The 19956-nt window shown below is 38.6% G+C and overlaps 1 protein-coding gene across 1 annotated transcript in view; it reads left to right on the top strand.

The window, feature by feature from the left end:
• ITGA1 (integrin subunit alpha 1) overlaps window positions 1-19956 on the top strand; it is a 179671-nt gene that overhangs the window by 119436 nt on the left and 40279 nt on the right. The window contains exons 10-15 of the mRNA XM_047763121.1: window positions 1513-1586; window positions 2276-2420; window positions 9568-9710; window positions 13637-13780; window positions 15358-15615; window positions 18616-18746. Coding sequence (XP_047619077.1) covers window positions 1513-1586; window positions 2276-2420; window positions 9568-9710; window positions 13637-13780; window positions 15358-15615; window positions 18616-18746 — 895 coding nt within the window. The remainder of the gene's footprint in view (window positions 1-1512; window positions 1587-2275; window positions 2421-9567; window positions 9711-13636; window positions 13781-15357; window positions 15616-18615; window positions 18747-19956) is intronic.

The following is a 19956-nucleotide window of genomic DNA, read 5'->3' as shown; positions in this document are numbered from 1 at the left end:
CTTGATACTTGGGGAATCTCCATTTCCAATCCCCCTTTCTCTTGAGGTGGTAAATAGCAGCAATTGTGAAAATTGTGTTTGCTGAAGGACAGTGCCACCTAGTGAGGCGAGGCGACCAGCTATTTGCCCAATAAAATCAGAAAATGATCTGATGTCTCCCTTTCCCATCAAGCACTGGGAGAAATGCTGAAATTCCTAATCAGAGGCCACAGCAGTTATGGCAACACCCACAAACAAATCGAGGGAGGAGCCAGCAACAAGATATACAACCTGCTTTACCACAGTGCAGAGTCAGCAGGCAGGACTACACAGAGCTTCCCTCTCTCTGTTCTCAGTTGTAAACAGAATGGCAGCAGAGGAAGGTGCTAGAAATAGATATATCTCTACTATTGCATTCTTATCACTGATCTTGCAGAGATAAATAAAAAGGCACCTTAAACCATCATGGGCCTAAAATAAATGTTCAAAATAAACTGCATCTCATCTATTTAAATTAGAGGACAATTTGTATGTGAAATTAAAATGATATAGTTGAATTCTTGATTAACTTCTGCATTTAATCCAGTCCTGTTGTATTTTTTAACAAATTGATGCAGGTAAATAACTAGTGAATAAATTTGATTTCACAAATTTGATTCTTCTCATGCCTCAGTGAAACAGTAGATTGACTTTTTAACAATTACGCACTATTTTTAACTTGTCGGCAAGGCCAAATAAATCAGTAACTCCCTTATGAAAGCAAATAAATCAACATTCTCTTAATCCCCTTAGGAGGCTGTGGCTTGGAGTTGGCGAATATTTTGAGAGTAGCACACCCTCACAGAATGTTCTGGATTATCTCTGTGTCTCAGTAAGAGCTTTAAATTGAATACAGGAGCTTCTAAAAAGAAAAAAAAAATGTGGTTGAATGGCATGTAGCCTGGAGCCCTGTCGGGAAGTCCACTCCCAATCTGTGTGTGACACCCACAGCCAGAAATCAGAGCAAATACAAACCCGGGATCCCTAAACCCTTTATCAAACAATGGGATTTTGAGATGATAGACAGCAGGAAATACAGATGAGGCTGGTAGACACAAGAAACCTCTTTAAATACATGAATCCAATGTCATTAGCCCTGTGACATATCAGGTAAGTTTAGCCTAAAGTCTCAGGAGGATTCCCAGGGCCTGAGGGTGAGGCCCAGAGCTTTCCATGGGGGTGGATCTAAAGCACCATAGGACTGGAAAGCACACGAGGGCGCGTAAGAACAGAAGCAGGAATAGGGATTTCTCAACTCCTCCAGCAAGGGCGGGGAAGCTAACAGACACAAATGGGAGACACAGCTCTCAGGATAGCTTTCTCTGTCCTCAACCCAGCCCTACCTAGGAATCTGGGGTAGAGGGGAGAAATGCGTGGCTGAAAAATACCCCAAAGATGCTACGAGTTCTGGTTGGCGAGACCACAGACTGTACTAGGTCTCCGACTTCTGCAAATCAGCAGTGTACTAAAGGCAATCCCTCTCCTATGTTACAGCTACAGCTGACCAGTCGGCAGCTTCTTTTGAGATGGAAATGTCTCAGATGGGCTTCAGCGCTCATTATTCACAGGTACGTTGGCCACCAGGTAGAAAGCATCTTTTTTTGAAGGTTTCTTTTCCCCAAACCAGCACCCAGACATCAGCATTACAGGTGCAACTTGCAGTTCATGGCATGAACACTTATTCAGACCCAAATAGGAAACAGCATTTCACAGGCTTCTTATTAGGAAAACGTGTTATTTCACACAGCTCACTGCATTGTACTAATAATTGTGAATCGGACAGTTTGAGGTCTGCTTGTGTGATTATACATCTAGCTAAATAAAATACGTAATTTATCACATTTGCCAGAGAAATGTATCTTTTTCCCAGTATCGAGATATTCAAGGGTCTTGCTAGAATCCTGTGTTCGAGGCCCAGGATTCCTGGCAGCAATAAAACAGAAAAGCAGATTAGAGAATGTATCCTTTGTAGCTGATGGAAGAAAATGTACTGTGGTCCCTGCACAGGAATATTGGCAGCTCATTGTGCATTTGTGCTGTATAAACTAGGGCAATTCAGTCACCTGGCCCTGGTTTCCTCTTCTGTAAGATGAGAGTGGTGATAGTGGCATCCAGCCCAAAGGGTTATTGTGACGATTTTATGAGTTATTAGATGTAAAGCACTTTGAACAGTACCTGTCACATTGTTAAAACACGTAAGTGTTTGCTCTTAACCATTTTTTGTTAAATATCATTGTTTTCTCTATTTGGCTCTAAGGACTGGGTCATGCTCGGAGCAGTAGGAGCCTATGATTGGAATGGAACAGTCGTCATGCAGAAGGCTAATCAAATCAAAATTCCCCCAAACAAGACCTTTAATGTCGAGTCTACCAAAAAGAATGAACCTCTTGCTTCTTATTTAGGTAAAGTTTGGATGTAAATAATAGAAAGTTGCTTTGGGTTTTTTCTTTTTTGAATTATTTGCTTATATTTACATAGGTGTACCTAAAATGGTTTGAGAGAGATCACTTCTAAAAGTTAGATGTTTTACAGGACCCATGGAAGTTTCCAGGCCTTGGATAAGCAGGCTTACTCAAAATACCAGAACATGCGGGAGCCTTTCTCAGAAGGACTGTCTAGCACTGGGATTGATTTGGGCTGATCTGCACACTTTTTGAGGTCCCTTTCTGTCTGGTATTCTCAATTTCAGGAAGTGCTTCAGACCCAGTGGACAGGAAATAAAGGTAGAAAAAGAAACCTTGGCTCAGCCTGTATCCTGAAGATCAGACTCCCAAATTCTCTTAAATATCCTCTATCATTAGTTTCTCTCTATGAGGCCTAATTTTGCAAAGAAAAATTTTAATCTATTTTCTCATATGACTTCTCTAATACCTCTGTTCACAATCAGATATAAATTGAACCCACTGATGTAACAATTTTCCAAAGACTTGCTTAGACAGAGGAGATGTGTCTGGTGTCACTTTATTCTGGATCTGTGCCAGGCTGGGGGATACCAGGGGACTCTTCTATCACTGGCTGATCTTGGTAAACAGTTGGGAAGGACTCGGATGGAAAGGACCTTCAGGATATGGTTTCCACTCAACAAATATTTGGGGAACATCTCTCTTGCCCCAGGTGCTGGGGACGTGGTGGTAAAGAAAACAAATACCGTGTTGTGTTCATATTTTAGCATCTTAGCAGCCCTCTCTGGGATCTTTCTGTCCTAGAGGCAAGTCTTTTTCTCTCTCTATCCCAGTTTCTTCCTGTTTTCCAAGGAAGGTGGCAGATCTTTACTGGTACATCTATAGATCTCCTATTCAAGGGTACATACTAAAGCTGTAAAGGGAACAGGAGATAAGAAGAATAAGGAAACTGAGGAGTTTTGATAATTAAAAATATAGCGATAAGCAGCAGGTATTATGTGAGTGCTTTCCCTTAAGGCATGTTGAGCTGCGTTAATGGAAGCCTAGTCTATTTCTCATAAAACTCCTATTTCATTCTCCCCTAGTCAGACAGCAGCTAGGGTATTCTAAGCATTGTTCTAAGCATCACACACTACAAAAGAGAATGGCAAACCAGTATTGCCAATAAAAACTTATCTGAAGGATACAGATCTGAAAATAATCACCATCTACCCCTCTCTCTCCCCACAAAACCTGAAAAAATTAGTGCTTTAGTAGTTAGAAAACAAAGTGTACACTGCATATCTTTTATATTTGGAGGATTGTGATGTACAATAAAAGAGTTGGTGTCAAAATTCTTTTTGAGTTTTAGAATTAAAAGATCTTAGAAAGCAGATGATACACATCTAATTTTCCAAATTAAGAAATTGAAGAATAGTGATATGTCACAGCCAACTTTGGCAAGCCTAAACTAGAATCTAGGTCTTTAGATTTTTGTTGTTGTTGTTGTTGTTGTTGGTCTTTTGTCTTTTCAGGGCCGCGCTGGCGGCATATGGAGGTTCCCTGGCTAGGGGTCTAATTGGAGCTGTCGCTGCAGAGCCACAGCAACACCAAATCCGAGCCACACCTGTGACCTACACCACAGTTCACTGCAACATCGGATCCTTAACCCGCTGAGCAAGACCAGGAATCAAACCTGTAACTTCATGATTTCTAGTCGGATTTGTTTCCACCGCACCAAGGCACCTAGGTCTTTTGATTCTTATTCCAGAGTTCATTTCTCCATGCCAAAATGCCGGATTCTGTGTTGATCAAGAAAGTATTTACAGGGAGTTCCTATTGTGGTGCAGTGGAAACAAATCTGACTAGGAACCATGAGGTTGCCGGTTCGATCCCTGGCCTCGCTCAGTGGGTTAAGGATCCAGCGTTGCTGTGAGCTGTGGTGTAGGTTGCAGATGAGGCGTGGACCCTGCGTTGCTGTGGCTGTGGTATAGGCCTGCAGCTGCACCTCCAACTGGACCTGTACCCTGGGAACTTCCATATGCCACAGATGTGGCCCTAAAAAGCAAAAAAAGAAAAAGAAAAGAAAGCACTTACAAATAATGAGTACCTACAGTGTGCCAAACCTTCAGCTATAAGTTGAGGATAATAAGATAAATAAGGGGTATCTGTTCCTGCATTGATGAAACTTACTTACCTTTTCAGATAAGAGACAACACTGAACCAGCCCATTACTGTCAGTGTAATATGTGCTATGACATAGAATACCTAACAAGAAGACAAGAGGTTAGGTTATATAGCTTCTAAAAGTTCATGTTCTGCATCTGTGAGACTGTGCTATGTGAAATACCTTGAAGTCAAGAACTAGTTGGACCTGAAGTTTCTTCTCATCCTAGATAGAAAAATCAGAGAACATTTTCTTTCATATACAATGGTGGCATATAAATTAGTATAACTTTTTTGGAAAGTCTTTTGACAGCATGGATCCAGAGTCATAAAATGTTTGTACCCCATTAACCTAGAAATTTTACTTCTGAGGATCTAACCTAAGGGAAAAAAATCTAATTATTTAAGAATGCCAAGGGAACAATTGTTTTCATTTTATTATTTCTAATATTGAGGTAAATGGCATATCCTAAATGTCAAAAAATATGGAATAGTTAAGTAAATGGTAAATCCACTGGATGGGCCATCATGCACCTATAAAAATAGAAATTATAAAGCTGCTGATCCCGTGGTACTTGGTTCTGGCAATGGGTATAAGTCAGACAGTGCAGAGACACTCTGAGCCCATGAAGTCTCCAGTGTGTTTTCTGACTCTGCCCCTGGCTATGACTTGAGGCAAATTACTTTACTCCTCAGAGCCTCAATTTGCTTATTTCCAAAAAAAAAAAAACATAGTTTATATATACATGTATATAAAATTCGGGTTGTTATGAACATGAAATTAAATGAGACCTGTAGGTGCTTAGTACTGTGCTTGACAGAGAGTCAGCCCTCAATAGGTGTTGTCTATTATTGTAGTCTTGTGTAATGTTATGTAATAAGCATTCCTCTTATTAGTATTAGGGAAGGCAGCACAATGACCCCAAAGATGTCCATGTCCTAATCCCCAGACCCAGTCTTCTATGGCAGAATGGACTTCCCAGATGTGATTACTGTTAGGATCTCGAGATGAGGAGATTATCCTGTGATACTTGTTTGGGCTCGATCTCATCACATGGGTTTATTAAATCTGAGAAGCTTTCCTGGATGTGGTCAGGGGGAGACAGATCTACAGACAAATGGTCAAAGAGAGGTTATGGGCTTTAAAGAGGGAGAAGGAGGGGGTCACAAGCCAAGGAATGTGTGGTCTCTAGAAGCCACCCTGGGGAAATAAATGAATTCTTCTCACGTGGAAGGAACCCAGCCCTGCCAACACCGTGACTTTAGCCCAGGGAGAGTTAGGTCTGATTTCTAACTTTATAAGCTAATAAATTAGTGATGTAGTTCAGCTACCAAGTTTATGATAATTTGTTAGAGAAGCAATAGAAAACTAATGCAGATATGTGATATGCCTCCTAACAGTAGCCAACATTAATGTTACTGCTAATTAGTATTGAATATTTATAGCGTCAAAGACATTATGTAAAGTCTACAAAGATGTGAGTGACAGTGTCACTACTCTGAGGAAGTTCAAACATTTTAACAACGTATTTAGTAATATATTCAATAATAATGTTATTTAATAAGTAACAATACAGTATTTTTGGTATTCTGAATACTTTGTGATTAAATTCCTTAAGAACAAATAACTTGGAATTCCCTGGTGGCTTAGTGGGTTAAGGATCTGGCATTGTCACTGCTGTGGTACAGATTGGATCCCTGGCCCGGGAGCTTCTGCATGCCATGGGCAAGGACAAAAAAAAAGTCAATATGCCAAAGTGACATATTAAAAAAAATAATAAATAACTTAAAGAACCCTAAATCTATTATTCTCAAAACATTGTTTTAATTGTTTGCTTAAAGCAGACTTAGGGAATTCAAGACTTAAAGAAAGATATTGCTGCAAGCAAAGAATTGAGACCCATCATTCCAGACCACAGTAGTTATAATCTATGACCCCTTTCTGCCCAGAAAAGGAAGCTTGGTGTATGTTGTCCACAGTGTGCTATGACAATGTTTCTTCTGTTTCACAAATCCTTCCATTAAGCTTAGTCACAAGTCAGTGCTTTAGATATTTTGCCAACATAAAGTCTAATGTATGTAATATTTCTTTCAAAATAGAAAAGCACCCAGAAAGAAGGCAGGGTAGAAAACTTTTTTCCCTAAATATTATTCTAAATCTAAAATTAGGCTTTCATAATGTTTCCTTGTGTGGTATACACATTAACAAGAGTTTGAATGTGTTCTCCTGAAATCTGTGTGGATTGCAAGTTGTTAGATTATGGACATTCTTATGGAGAAAGAAAAGTAAGAGGTAGATAGTCTATTAAAAAAAAATCCCCAAATGGGGAGTTCCCATCGTAGGTCAGCAGTAACAAACCTGACTAGTATCCATGAGGATGCAGATTCAATTCCTGGCCTCGCTCAGTGGGTTAAGGATCTGGCATTGCTGTGAGCTGTGGTGTAGGTCACAGACATGGCTCATATTCTCTGTTGCTGTGGCTGCGTCGAAGGCCAGCAGCTGTAGCTCTGATTCGATCCCTAGCCTGGGAACTTCCATGTGCCATACCTGTGGCCCTACAAAAAAAAACAAAAAAACAAAAAAAAAAACAAAACCCAAATCGAATTCCCTTGTGGCTCAGCAGGTTGTTACTGCTGCTGTGGCACTGGTTGGATCCCTGGTCCACATGCCGTGGTCATGGCCAGAAAAGGAAAAAAAAAAAATCCCACATGACCAACAATGGTCAGAAAGAAGCAGGATGAAGCTGTGGAACTTCCCTGAGGATGGAGTCCTGCACCCATCTTTCTGTAGCCCAGTAACTGCCTCGTGCCCATATGGGTTTAGCAGGTGGGTTTGCCAGTGAGAATATAGTCGAGGTCCCATTTGGCTTCCCCCATTCACAGTTTGCTGATTTCTAATCATGCCAGACTAATTCCAGAGGGGAAGTAAAGATGTGAAGCAAACGCATGAAATCACGAGAGAGCATACCTGTTTCCCATTGCCTCGCCAGATCCCAGCACTTTCCCTGAGAAGTGAATCCTGAGAGCTGACAGGGTTGACGCTTTATCGATCCATGCACGGAACTATACCATCAATTTTTCTTCTCTTCAGTTGTGTGCCTTTCTTTTTCAGAAAGCGGTATTAAGCTATTAAATCTTTATAATGAGTTTCCTTTCATTAAAATTAGACTTTCCTGGGCCCTCTTTCTGGTGCCCTCTTTATTGTCTTTAGACGCCCAAGACTGCCTAACTGGTTGTTACTGTCCCTGTAAAGATTTCAACAATAGTTTTAGTTATCAAGGGTGAATCATCAAAGATAATTAAATAATAACATAACTCCAAGCCTCAAGCATAATTTTCAACTTATTTTGTAAAGGTTCTTTTATCAGTTTGCATTGATTGCTCTGAAAATTGAAAAAAAAAAATCAGTGTGCACTAACACTCTCACTTCACCACCTTCTTAATATCTCCAGTAGAGCTGCATGAAATAAGACAACCTTTGTTTTACACATTCTTCTTTTCCATTTTATTTATGTATAAACAAGAACCTAAATTTTTTATTTTTTAAGCAAAATTGTGGCTAGTAACATAAAAATATAACACATTACATGTTTGAAAAAGAATGTTACAGTCCATTATGTATAGTAATTTTTTAAAAAGCTCTAAAAGTGATGAAAAAATGAACATGTGAGGAAAATATTCATCAAGGAAAATATGGCCAAGGAATTGTGTTCCTTTAGCACTTATAAGTATAAACACATTTTAGTACAAAACATCTGCTCCTTTTTTAGTTTTGGAGGAAAGTGGAACTATTATCAATGGTAAAATACTTAGTAAGTCATCAATATAATCTTTTTCTCAGTAAGAAGTGCTATCCTGTGACATTTTGAAAAATTATCTGCCTTCTACTCCAATGATGGACAGCTCTGGTTATTAGAATATTTCTTCCTTCTATAGAATTGAAATCTGCATGTAGTAATTTTATCTATAGACTTAGCTCTATTCTCTAGAAATAAAAAGACTAAATCTAATTCTTCACTCAAAATTCTAATTCTTTACTCAAAAATGAATAATAATACACCTTAAAGAAACATTAAAATTTTGATCCAGAATTCCTGTTGTGGCTCAGCAGTTACAAACCCAGCTAGTATCCGTGAGGATGAGGGTTTGATCCCTGGCCTTACTCAGTGGGTTAAGTATCTGGCACTGCCATGAGCTTCAGTGTAGCTTGCAGACATGACTTGGATCCTGCATTGTTGTGGCTATGGTGTAGGCCAGGAGCTTCAGCTCTGATTGGACCCTTAGCCTGGGAAATTCCATATACCACAGGTACAGCCGTAAAAAGAAAAAAAAAAAAAAACAATTTTTGCTCCAGTAAACTGTTACTTGAAATTTATCATCCAAACATCCAAAAGAAAGAAAAAAGCTTAAGTGCTCGAGATGTCTTTGCAGGCTTACTGGTAATGCCGAAAAACTAAAAACCAGCTAAAGTCCACCATTCCATCAGGGAAAGATCTTGTGGTATAAACACAATGCATCTACACCTTAACTCAGAGAAATAAGCTTCAACGGTTTAAATGTACAATTAAAAACCTAGGCAGCAATGCAGAAAAGGTTTACATTTACTATGTTTCCAACTATATAAAAGTATCAATTTTTATAGCACAGACAAATGCATCCAAGTGAAATACAATTGATTTATTACAAAGGAATAAATGGATATTGTGTTTTTTTTTTTTTCCTTTTTCTGTCATTGTTATATCATCTGTGCCTTTAAACAATGAAAAATTGAGATTGGGAGAAAAAAGCTTTTCAGGATAAAGCAATTATGGTACTTAATCAGGGAACCGCACTAAAAGCTTCTACCAATCCCAACCTACCTGGATTAAAATATATATATATATATATTTTTAAATCCATATAAACATATAAAAATGATTCTCTCGACCACTTAAAATGGATTTAATTTATTCTGTGCCCTCTAAGGGGCCAGCAAGTATATCTGGCATCTCTCTTTTGTTAGGTTACACAGTAAACTCTGCCACTGTTCCTGAGGATGTGATTTACATTGCGGGACAGCCACGGTACAATCACACAGGCCAGGTGGTCATCTACAGGATGGAGAATGGGGGCATCAGGATTCTCCAGGCACTCAGTGGGGAACAGGTAAGCTTCAAAATTATTTTTTTTAATTAATCCACTCACACAGAATCTGTGGAAATTGAACTATTACCTTAAACTTAACAAACAAACAGTACCCCCATCTTCAACATCCACTGTGAACAGACCCTGTGTTAGGTTTCTTGGAGTCATGTAAAGTGTCTGCCTCTTTGTCATCAGGAATATTTCAGCTGGATGGAGGTAGAGATAAGATGTATAGCTAATGATGTAGATACCGATGCATGAATATATATAACAGAAAGCTTAAACATTAAGAAGCATGAAAGTGCCAGTGCCTCAGTCAATTCAGAAAATGGATTCTTTATGAATGACTGACTCACTTTGTTGTACAGCAGAAGTAATCACAGCCTTGTAAATTCACTATACTTCAATAACAAAAGAAAAAGAAAATCAGAGTTCCTGTCATGCTTAGTGGAAATGAATCTGAGCCCTATTGGAGCCAAATCTTTCATAATAGCACCAAAGACATAGATTCCCTGGCCTTGGTCAGTGGGTTAAAGATCCAACATTGCCTCGAGCTGTGGTGTGGGTTGCAGATGCTGCTCAGATCCCATGTTGCTGTGGCTGTGGTGTAGGCCAGTGACGGCAGCTCTGATTCAACCCCCAGCCTGGGAACTTCCATATACCACGGGTGTGGCCCTAAAAAAAAAAAAAGGAAAAATGGATTCTTTTCAACTGGAATTGGTACAGAAAATCTCAACCAGAGGTAAAATGTGGGCTAGTCTAGAAGAAATGTAGAATGTGAATATGTAGAAAGAGCAGAGAAAGAGTCATTTAAAAAGAAGTGGGCCCCAATTGCGTGAGGGTTTTTTATTTAATTTGTATCCTTTTTGGGTAGGATAGTTGATTTACAATTTGTATTAGCTTCAGATGTACAGCAAAGTGATTCAGTTATACATATACATGTATCTATTCTTTTTCACATTCTTTCCCATATGGGTTATTACAGAATATCCAATTGTGTGAGGTTTGGAATAGCAAAGTAAAGAATCTGGATTTTCTCCTGGAGGTGGTAGGAAATAATTTATAACATGTAAAATCAGAGAATTCACATTAGATAATGTGGAAGATTAAATGCAGTTTAAGAAATTATGTATGCAATATGTAAACATTAAGTATAAGTATTTTTTAAACTGAAAGTAACATCTGTGCTATTGATGGTTATTATTAAGTTGTGATAATTTGGGTAATTTTTATTCCTCTGTTCATAGTTCTCTGCATTTTCTGGGTGCTCTAGAATGAGAATTTATTAACTTTGTTCTACATTCCTCATGGGATTGGGGTATTCTTGGGCTTCACTAAATGTTCTAACTCACTAGACTACTCCCCAAGCTCACACAAACTCCTCAAAAAGGCAGGACAGCCCAGTCCCCCCCCTCCCCATCTCTACCCCCCACCCCACCATTGCAGGAGCCCTAGGAGCAGCTCAGCACAACAGTACAGCCTAGGTGGCAGGAGATAGGTACTTAAAGCAGGTATAGGAGCTGCCCTGTCTTTAGAGCCCTATTGGAGCCAAATCTTTCATAATAGCACCAAAGACATAGATTCCCAGGGTCCTGCTAAAGTCATGCAGTTACAAGAGTCACTGCGTTCTAGGACACCCCGAGTACATCATCCCCATCAAGTATTTATAGTTCCACCCAACCTAAATGCAGTGTCCCAATGAAGTTATTTTCACCACACTGAATATCGCTAAGTATTATAGTTGAAATCCTTCCCTTTCGTATTTCCAGGGCAACAGAGACCAAGCCAAAAGTCAGATTCTCATTTACCAAGGGAAAGGGTGTTATTAGCCTTCTGCCCCCATTGATCATCAGAAAATGTATCCATAATAAAAACAATGCTCTTGTTGGAGCTCAAGAATGAAGTGAGAAGAAGCTGAAATGATAGATCAACACTAAAAAACAGAAAAGGAAGGGATGTGGCAGATAGAAATTAGGAAGAATTGACAAGATTGTAAAATAAAGCATTTGAGTGACATCTTAGGTCTGTTATCACTCTATTTAAATTGTCGATAAGACAGGAAATATAAAATTTTGTGAAAAACTGCTTATGAATTTTTGAAGAGAGTATCATAAATGATGTAAATAATGAATGATTTGACTTTCAAGCCTGGGAGTCTGGGAGAAAAATGGTACCTTGACTAGAATTCAGCAACTCATGCAGTTTGTATATTTTTGTAAACGGTTTTTGGTTTTAGGCATGTTTTCTCTCATAGCACAAATTCAAATGGCTGCTGGTGGCAGGTAGATAAAGCAAATACAAAAGCTGCTGGATGAAAAACAATAAGAAGTGGCTTGGAGTCATGGCCTGGGTGGGTTGTGAACCATCTATAGGCTTAGCTCCTGCTCAGCTGTAGATGGCTATTGCCGTGAGGGAATGAAGCCCCAGTATTGCCAGATTTTACAACATTTTATTTATGTTAGAAATTAATTTAACATAAATGCAAAGATCTTCTGAACCTTTCATAAGCCTGTGAGAAAAGGACGTTAAAAAAAAATCAATGTCTAGCAGCTATCTAAATGCCCAGCAATGTATAGAAAGGTCTTGAGATGAAGGATGGAGTACATCTGCCATTTGAGGTAGTGGAAATGTTTGGGAAGGGTTGATCTAAGGTAAGAGGATAGTTGCAGGTCTGAACTAAGGGAAGGCTCAAATCTAGGAGGTGGAAGGAGAAAAAGGAGCCAGCAACAGGAAAAGAAAGGGTGGTCTAGGATATAGGGGCAGAATCAGGAACAAAAGTGAAATTATGGAAGCTAAGACAGGGAGTTGTAAAGAGGAAATTATCAAGAGCATCAATTATCAAACACAGATAAACATTTGGGAAAGTGATTGCATTTAGATAATGAAGTATCAGTACCCTGGTTTTCCCCAAAATTCATCCCTGTCTTTAAAAGGAAAATATAATCCGGAGTTCCTGTCGTGGCACAGCAGAAACGAATCCAACTAGGAACCATGAGGTTGTGTTTACATCCCTGGCCTCACTCAGTGGGTTAAGGATCTGGCATTGCCGTGAGCGGTGGTGTAGGTCGAAGACCCGGCTTGGATCCCACGTTGCTATGGCTGTGGCGTAAGCCAGCAGCTGTAGCTCCAATTCAACCCCTATTTTAGGAACCTCCACATGCCACCAGTGCAGCCGCCCCCCCCCCCAAAGGAAAACATAATCCATCCTTGTTTATTTCTCTACCTCCCATAGCTGCTGGGACAAGACTTAGCCATTGTGTGAAGTAAACAGCCTTCTAAGACTCTAAGGTGAAATATGCTTCCCCAGTATTCCAAGACAATTCTGCTCCTTTTGGTGTATTTCACTTCATTTTTTTTTTTATAGCTTCACCCGCAGCATATGGCAGTTCCCAGGCCAGGGACTGAATCCAAACCACAGCGGCTATAGCAACACCAGATCTTTAACCCACTGTGCTGAGCAGGTGGTCGAACCTGAGGCTCCTCAGCCACTCGAGCTGCTGCAGTCAGATTCTTAACCCACCGCACCATGCCATAGTGGGAACTCCTCATTTTGTATTTAAGTAAATGTATTGTATTAAAAACAAACTGGCCATTCGGGAATACCTTCTATTGTTTATTTCACTTATTTCCTTAAAAAATGGTCGTGTTCTTACTGATCTTTTCTGATTTGTGGAGAAGAGAGGTTAGAGTGAAATCCAGAGGAAATCATTTCTCTTATTCTCAAGCTACAGAATCTGACAGCCTCTCATCCTCCAGGGTGAACCTGACTAATACTCATTAGCCTCTGCAAGAGCCAATAAAGAGCTCTCAGTATTTCTTTTCATTTGTTATCTGAGTCTCAAATGCTCTTCTCAATGGGACAGGTAAGAGAAATGCAGGTTTTTAGCTTTCTTGAGAATTTCTGATATTCATCAGGCTGTTCTGTTCCATTTTGTCTTGTGTCCTAGATTGGGTCCTACTTTGGCAGCGTTTTAACGACAGTTGACATTGATAAAGATTCTAACACGGACATTCTTCTGGTCGGGGCTCCCATGTTCATGGGTACAGAGAAGGAGGAACAAGGAAAAGTGTACGTCTACGCCCTGAATCAGGTAATGGTAACCAGGAATTTGGTAGAAATCCTGGAAAATCTCTCAACATTGCAATTAATAATGTTATTCTGATTTTTCACTCACTTTGGGAAAAGGAGCTAAAAAGTTTTCAGGGCCAATATTCCCCTACTAACCCCTCAGTCTCTTAATTCTAAATGAAGAATTAAGGTCGTTCAAAGGATTCAATATTTTCTGCCTGGAAATATGAACTTTTTAAATAGAGTATATGAAATAAAGACAGATAAATCTCACTAAATTGCTAAATAAACACACAGGGGAAACATTCATTAGTTCTGGTCTAGAGGCAGGCCACACTAAGAGTTAAAGGTGTGTGTGTGTGTGTGTGTGTGTGTGTGTGCGCGTGTAAAGTGGGGAGTGAGGAGAAACAGTGAAGAGGTAGTGAATTTTAAGGTAATGACACCAGACACTATGATCTAACTGCTGTGCTCTTTGTAATACCTCACTGGGCTACAGTGAGATTTTGTTTTTCTGATCCTAACTTTAGACATCTTTTGCTAGGTAAAATAATTCTTGATTTCTTCACTAGAAGAACTTTTTTGCTCTTTACAGTAAAGTTAGGATATATCTATTTAGCTTGTTAAATTCTTAGAGTCTTTCCTATATTAATTATTTTAAATTAGAAATTACATCTTTGTGGAGTTCCCATCCTGGCTCAGAGGTTAATGAACCCGACTGGTATCCATGAGGATGAGGGTTCAAACCCTGGCCTCGCTCAGTAGGTTAAGGAACCGGCATTGCTGTGAGCTGTGGTGTAGGTCGCAGACTTGGCTCAGATCCTGTGTTACTGTGACTGTGGTGTAAGCTGGCAGCTATAGCTCCAATTCGACCCCTAGCCTGGGAACCTCCATATGCCACAATGCAGCCCTAAAAAGACCAAAAAAAAAAAAAAGAAAGAAAGAAAGAAAAAAAGAAAAGAAAGAAAGAAGAAAAGAAAAAGAAATTACATCTTTCTCCCTATCATTTTTTTCTTTGCCTCCTCCTGTCAACGTATTTGGTCCTGTGCTGTTTTTCCCTTTTTTCAAAGAAAGCATATTTCTGTTCATCATTGCTAGTACTTTCTGTCCTCGAAAGGGGTGAATATAGAGAGACTTTTCAAAGAAGAACAATAATGGGTGAAGAAAGGATACTGATACAAATTGAGGATTCAAAAATTCAGTTCTTCGGGGAATTCCCTGTTAAAGATTAGGGGTTGACACTGCTGTGGTGTGGGTTTGATCCCGGGCCTGGGAACTTCTGCATGCCTCAGGTGCCATCAAAGAAGAAAAAATTCACTTCTTCAGCTTTAAAGAGCTGCTGTGAGTTATATACCTACTTGATTCCATTAAATAGAGAATCCGTTAAAATCCTCAATACATCATCTTTCCCACACTTCTACAGTCTGTCCTTTGCAATCTCTAACTTTGCTCTCAGACAGGCACACTTTTTAAGAAATTTTACAAGCTTTACTGCTGAAGTACAAATGGTTTTTAATAGCACTGATTTAGTACTACTTTAAAACTTTGCTCTGCTGTAGTAATGCCAGAAATCCATAAGTATCCTGTTTATCTCTCTTCCAGACAAGGTTTGAATATCAAATGAGCCTGGAACCCATTAAGCAGACTTGTTGTTCATCTCTGAAGCACAATTCATGCACAAAGGAAAACAAAAATGAGCCATGTGGGGCTCGTTTTGGAACAGCTATTGCTGCTGTGAAAGACCTCAATCTTGATGGATTTAACGACGTTGTGATAGGAGCGCCCCTGGAAGATGATCACGGGGGAGCTGTGTACATTTATCACGGCAGCGGCAAGACTCTAAAGGAAGAGTATGCACAAGTAAGAATTAAACCCCCAGATTCCTGTATTTCTTTATTATCTTAGTGTAGTGGGAGTGGATGTTACTGCAGTCCAACAGTGGTATATTGTCATACAGTCAGTAGCAATGTATGGGGTTTTTTAGTTTTATGATTCATTGAGGTGACCTTGGTTTATAACATTGTACGTATATTTCTACTTTTGTGATGTATGGTCTGTGTACGTATATTTCTTCTTCTTTCCCTTCAATGATAAATTAGTTCATTGCCAGGTATCACCTATCTTGCTTCATGAGTTATTTAATTTTTTTCTATGACTCTTGGGAACTAGATTTTGGATTCTAAATTTTCTTTATAGAAGAATTACTTATGTTTATTCTTTTTTTTTTTTCTTTTTAGGGCTGTACCCACAGCATATGGAATTTACTAGGCTAGGGGTCAAACTGGAGCCACAGCTGCCAGCCTACACTGCAGCCACAGCAACATGGGATCCAAGCCATGTCTGCAACCTACACCACAGCTCACAGCCATGCCGGATCCTCAACCCACTGAATGAGGCCGGGATCGAACCCGAATCCTCATGGATACGAGTTGGATTTGTTTACGCTGAGCCACAGTGGGAACTTCCTTATGTTTATTCTTTTATCTAGTTTAATTGTTGTTGTTATTGGCCTTGTCTCCATCACCTGATCTTTTGAAATGGTGAAAAAGCAAAACAAAAGAACACCACTTTATAATAATGCTGCTTAACATCTACAGCGTGTCTGATCCTAAGTAGAAGGCACCACTTTCTGAATAAGAGGACAATAATTGGGGAGTTCCCTTTGTGGCTCAGCGGTTAACGAACATACCTAGGATCCATGAGGATGTAGGGTTGATCCCTGATCTCGCTCAGTGGGTTAAGGATCCACATTGCCATGAGCTGTGGTGTAGGTCACAGACACAGCTCAGATCCAGCATTGCTATGGCTGTGGTGTGGGTTGGCAGCTGTAGCTCTGATTCGACCCCTAGCCTGGGAACCTCCGTGTGCCACAGGTGCGGTCCTAAAAAAAGTAAATAAATAAAATTAAATAAATTAAAATAAAAAAGAGAACAATAATTTTATGATTTAGCCAATAAAGGAAATGAAATTGTTTTTATATTTAATACCTATGTTTTTATAATAAAATCACATGAATTTATATTTATGGATTAAATGGATATATTTTCATCGAATAAATTTGGACTTCTAATTTTTCTCCCAAGTGATTGCCTCTTGGGAAAATATCTGAAAAATTAAACTTAACCTGCAGGGGTTCCTATTGTTCTTGTTTTAAATTTATTGTCAGTTAATGGCTCTAATATATAAATGTAAATTTTTCCTACATGGGAAAAATATCAAAATTACAAAAGTGTTTCAGGCATTATAAAAGTAAAAGAGTTTAAAGGAATTCTTCTAATGTAATTGTCTCTTTTTAGGTAACTATAGTTAATTAGGCATTGACAACTACTTATAAATAATAGAATTCACTACTGTTTTAGCTTATATAACATGAAAAGAAAATCAGAACATCAGTTATTTCTTTTTACATCTGATTGTTCTTTTTGGTTCTGTAGTCAGTAGAATTCTCAAAATTATTCATGTCTTGTGAAGTTGTGCTTAATTTTTCATCATCGTGATGACGTTACTAGTGAAACAACAAAATAAAGGGTATATTTCAGTAACGACACTCCTTTCCAATTAATAAGTGATTTTTGCTTCTGTAAAAATCTTCCTGGTATTTTGTAACTGGAAACAAGCAATATTAACTATTGGGGCATGATGGAATCAGGAACTGAAAGAAGGGGGTTCTTTATTGTGTTCTATTACTTTATTCATCCAGTTTCAATCCCTCAAATTTACAGATTGGCATTTGCAGTAAAAAAAAGGGATCTTTATATCATTGATAAATAGACTAGATTGTCAAAAGCAATTAATTTTGTAAAATGGTGGTAAATTGAGATGCGGTTTTGAGCAATAACAATAACAAAAATATTAGAGTTGAGTTTGTTTAGTTATTGACAAAATGCTTTTTCAAGGATAGGTGAAGATGTGCTCATTCGTTTCCATGGTAACCAGAGGTGCTGCTTGTATATGGACTGATCCAGAATCAAACTGAATCAAGTCCCCCAGAAGCAACAGAACCAGTATTTCCTGATTTCTTTGCTGAAAAAAATAAATACTTTTTCAGTGAGCCACATTAAACATGAAAAATGTTTCCATTTGATTTGCCTTTTTGGCTTCTTATTTTATGATATTCAGGTGGAAAACAAGACAAAAAGGAGACCTCAAGTTTAGGGAGGGTCTGTCAGTTTGGTCTCCCTGCCATCAGGTTCTATTAAAATATTATCAGCTTGAACATAAGCTAAGTCAGGAAATGCAGGTGTCAAATATATTATGTACAATAATGTGCACAATTCAGTCTTCGAGAATTCCATATTCATTTGCGCCTTCCCAACATTGTGGATACACGTGAACAAAATTGAATCTATTATGCTCTTGACTTTCAGGACCATTTATGACAGACAGTAAAGACTGCATACTGAAAAATGTGTTTGATGGAATGTATTATTTATACCCAGCCTCAAAGTTCAGTGAACCCCAAATTGACCCTAGACCAATTTTCTACTCCCTCTCTTGCTTGTATGATGTGTTTCCAGTACCTTTAAATATCTCTGTGTAATGGAATTGAACAGGAACTAGAAAGCAGAGCCAATTACTCATAATGTTTTCCTTGAGGATTAGACAAGATGACGTTATATAATTTTTTTCCCTCTCTCTGGTGTCAATAACCCTGAAACAATTTTGTCTGCACTATAAAAAGAATTTCCTTTGGGAACATCTGAATAATTCCTCTTTTCTCCACTTGAGGGCCTCTTGGGCAGATTTCCAAAAGATGTCTGATTTTAATTTTTTGTTAACCAATCCAAGTTCTCAGATTTATTTGAAACTGTTTTTGAAGAGACTCTTCTGCCATAAAAATTCTCTGCTGGGTTTTCACAGCGTATTCCATCAGGGGGAGATGGTGAGACACTGAAATTTTTTGGCCAGTCTATCCACGGAGAAATGGATTTAAATGGTGACGGCCTGACTGATGTCACTATTGGGGGCCTTGGTGGTGCTGCCCTCTTCTGGTACGTATTTTAATAACATCCAAATAATCTGATAATATTTCACAAATAGTTTCAGAGCTCAAGAGTGTGATCAGAGTTTATATTATGCCAAATGACTTTAGTGCTTCATTATTCAGATAAATATTATGCAGTTAAGGAATCTGAGAAGTTTATAAATCTTAAAGAAACCATATTAAAGAAACAAGTGGAATCACTTCTTAGTTTGGGGTGTCTGTGATTATGTTGACATGAAGGTAAATAGTCTGTTTGTGGGGATGCATGAGAGAAAAGAAGACCTCATACAGGATGTATGGAAACCAGAAAGTCTCCCTAAATTTAAGTTACTTATAAGCTTTTAGGGATAATTGACTCTTCATGCATTTACCTAATTCAGAGAATAAGGCGTTTGTGTATCATTTTGTGATTGTGTTTATATTGTTGGTCAAGCATAGAAACATCCACAGTATCTTTTCTCAGCCTTGAAAATGCCTGCATCTCCAAATTAATTTCAGTTAGTTGTAAAATCCTCATCAGCGGTCAGATACATTAATTATACCATTTTATTTTCTTTTAAATTAATAAATTACTTTATTAGTAGCATTAATAACTAGCTTTAACCACTTAAAAGGACACAATTTCCAAAAGAGTTCTATTTGAAAAAAAATGACTAAAAATGCAGAGAATAAACTTCATGAAGAATTTGATAATTTTGAAAAATGTTACAAACCTTATTAAGATAATAAAGGAAGGATTTGATCAATAAAAAATACATCTGTACCATGTGACTCAATGGAAGTCCACATGTTGATTCTTTCAAATTAATCTTTGGTTTAATGCAATTCAGATGGTCTTTTTCCAAACTTTATTTAGAAGGATAGTAAAGAAAATTATAAAAGAGAGAAATGAAGAAAGAGACTTGAAAATAGGCGGCTTGGTCATAATTTAAGATAACACTTAAGAGCTAATTGTCAGAAGTTCTCACTGTGGCTTAGCAGGTTAAGAACCTGACATAGTGTCCCTGAAGATGTGGGTTCAATCTCTGGCCTTACTTGCTCAGTGGGTTAAGGATCAGGTATTGGCACAAGCTATGGTGTACGTTGCAGATGCAGCTCAAATCTTGCACTGCTGCGACTGTGGTGTAGGTTGCAGCTCCAATTGAGCCCCTAGCCTGGGAACTTCTGCATGCTGCAGGTGCAGCCCTAAAGAGAAGGAGAAAAAAAAAAAAGAGCTA

This window comes from Phacochoerus africanus, chromosome 1, assembly GCF_016906955.1.
Source record: "Phacochoerus africanus isolate WHEZ1 chromosome 1, ROS_Pafr_v1, whole genome shotgun sequence".
Lineage (NCBI taxonomy): Eukaryota > Metazoa > Chordata > Mammalia > Artiodactyla > Suidae > Phacochoerus > Phacochoerus africanus.
This window is presented reverse-complemented; position numbering and strand designations above follow the sequence as displayed.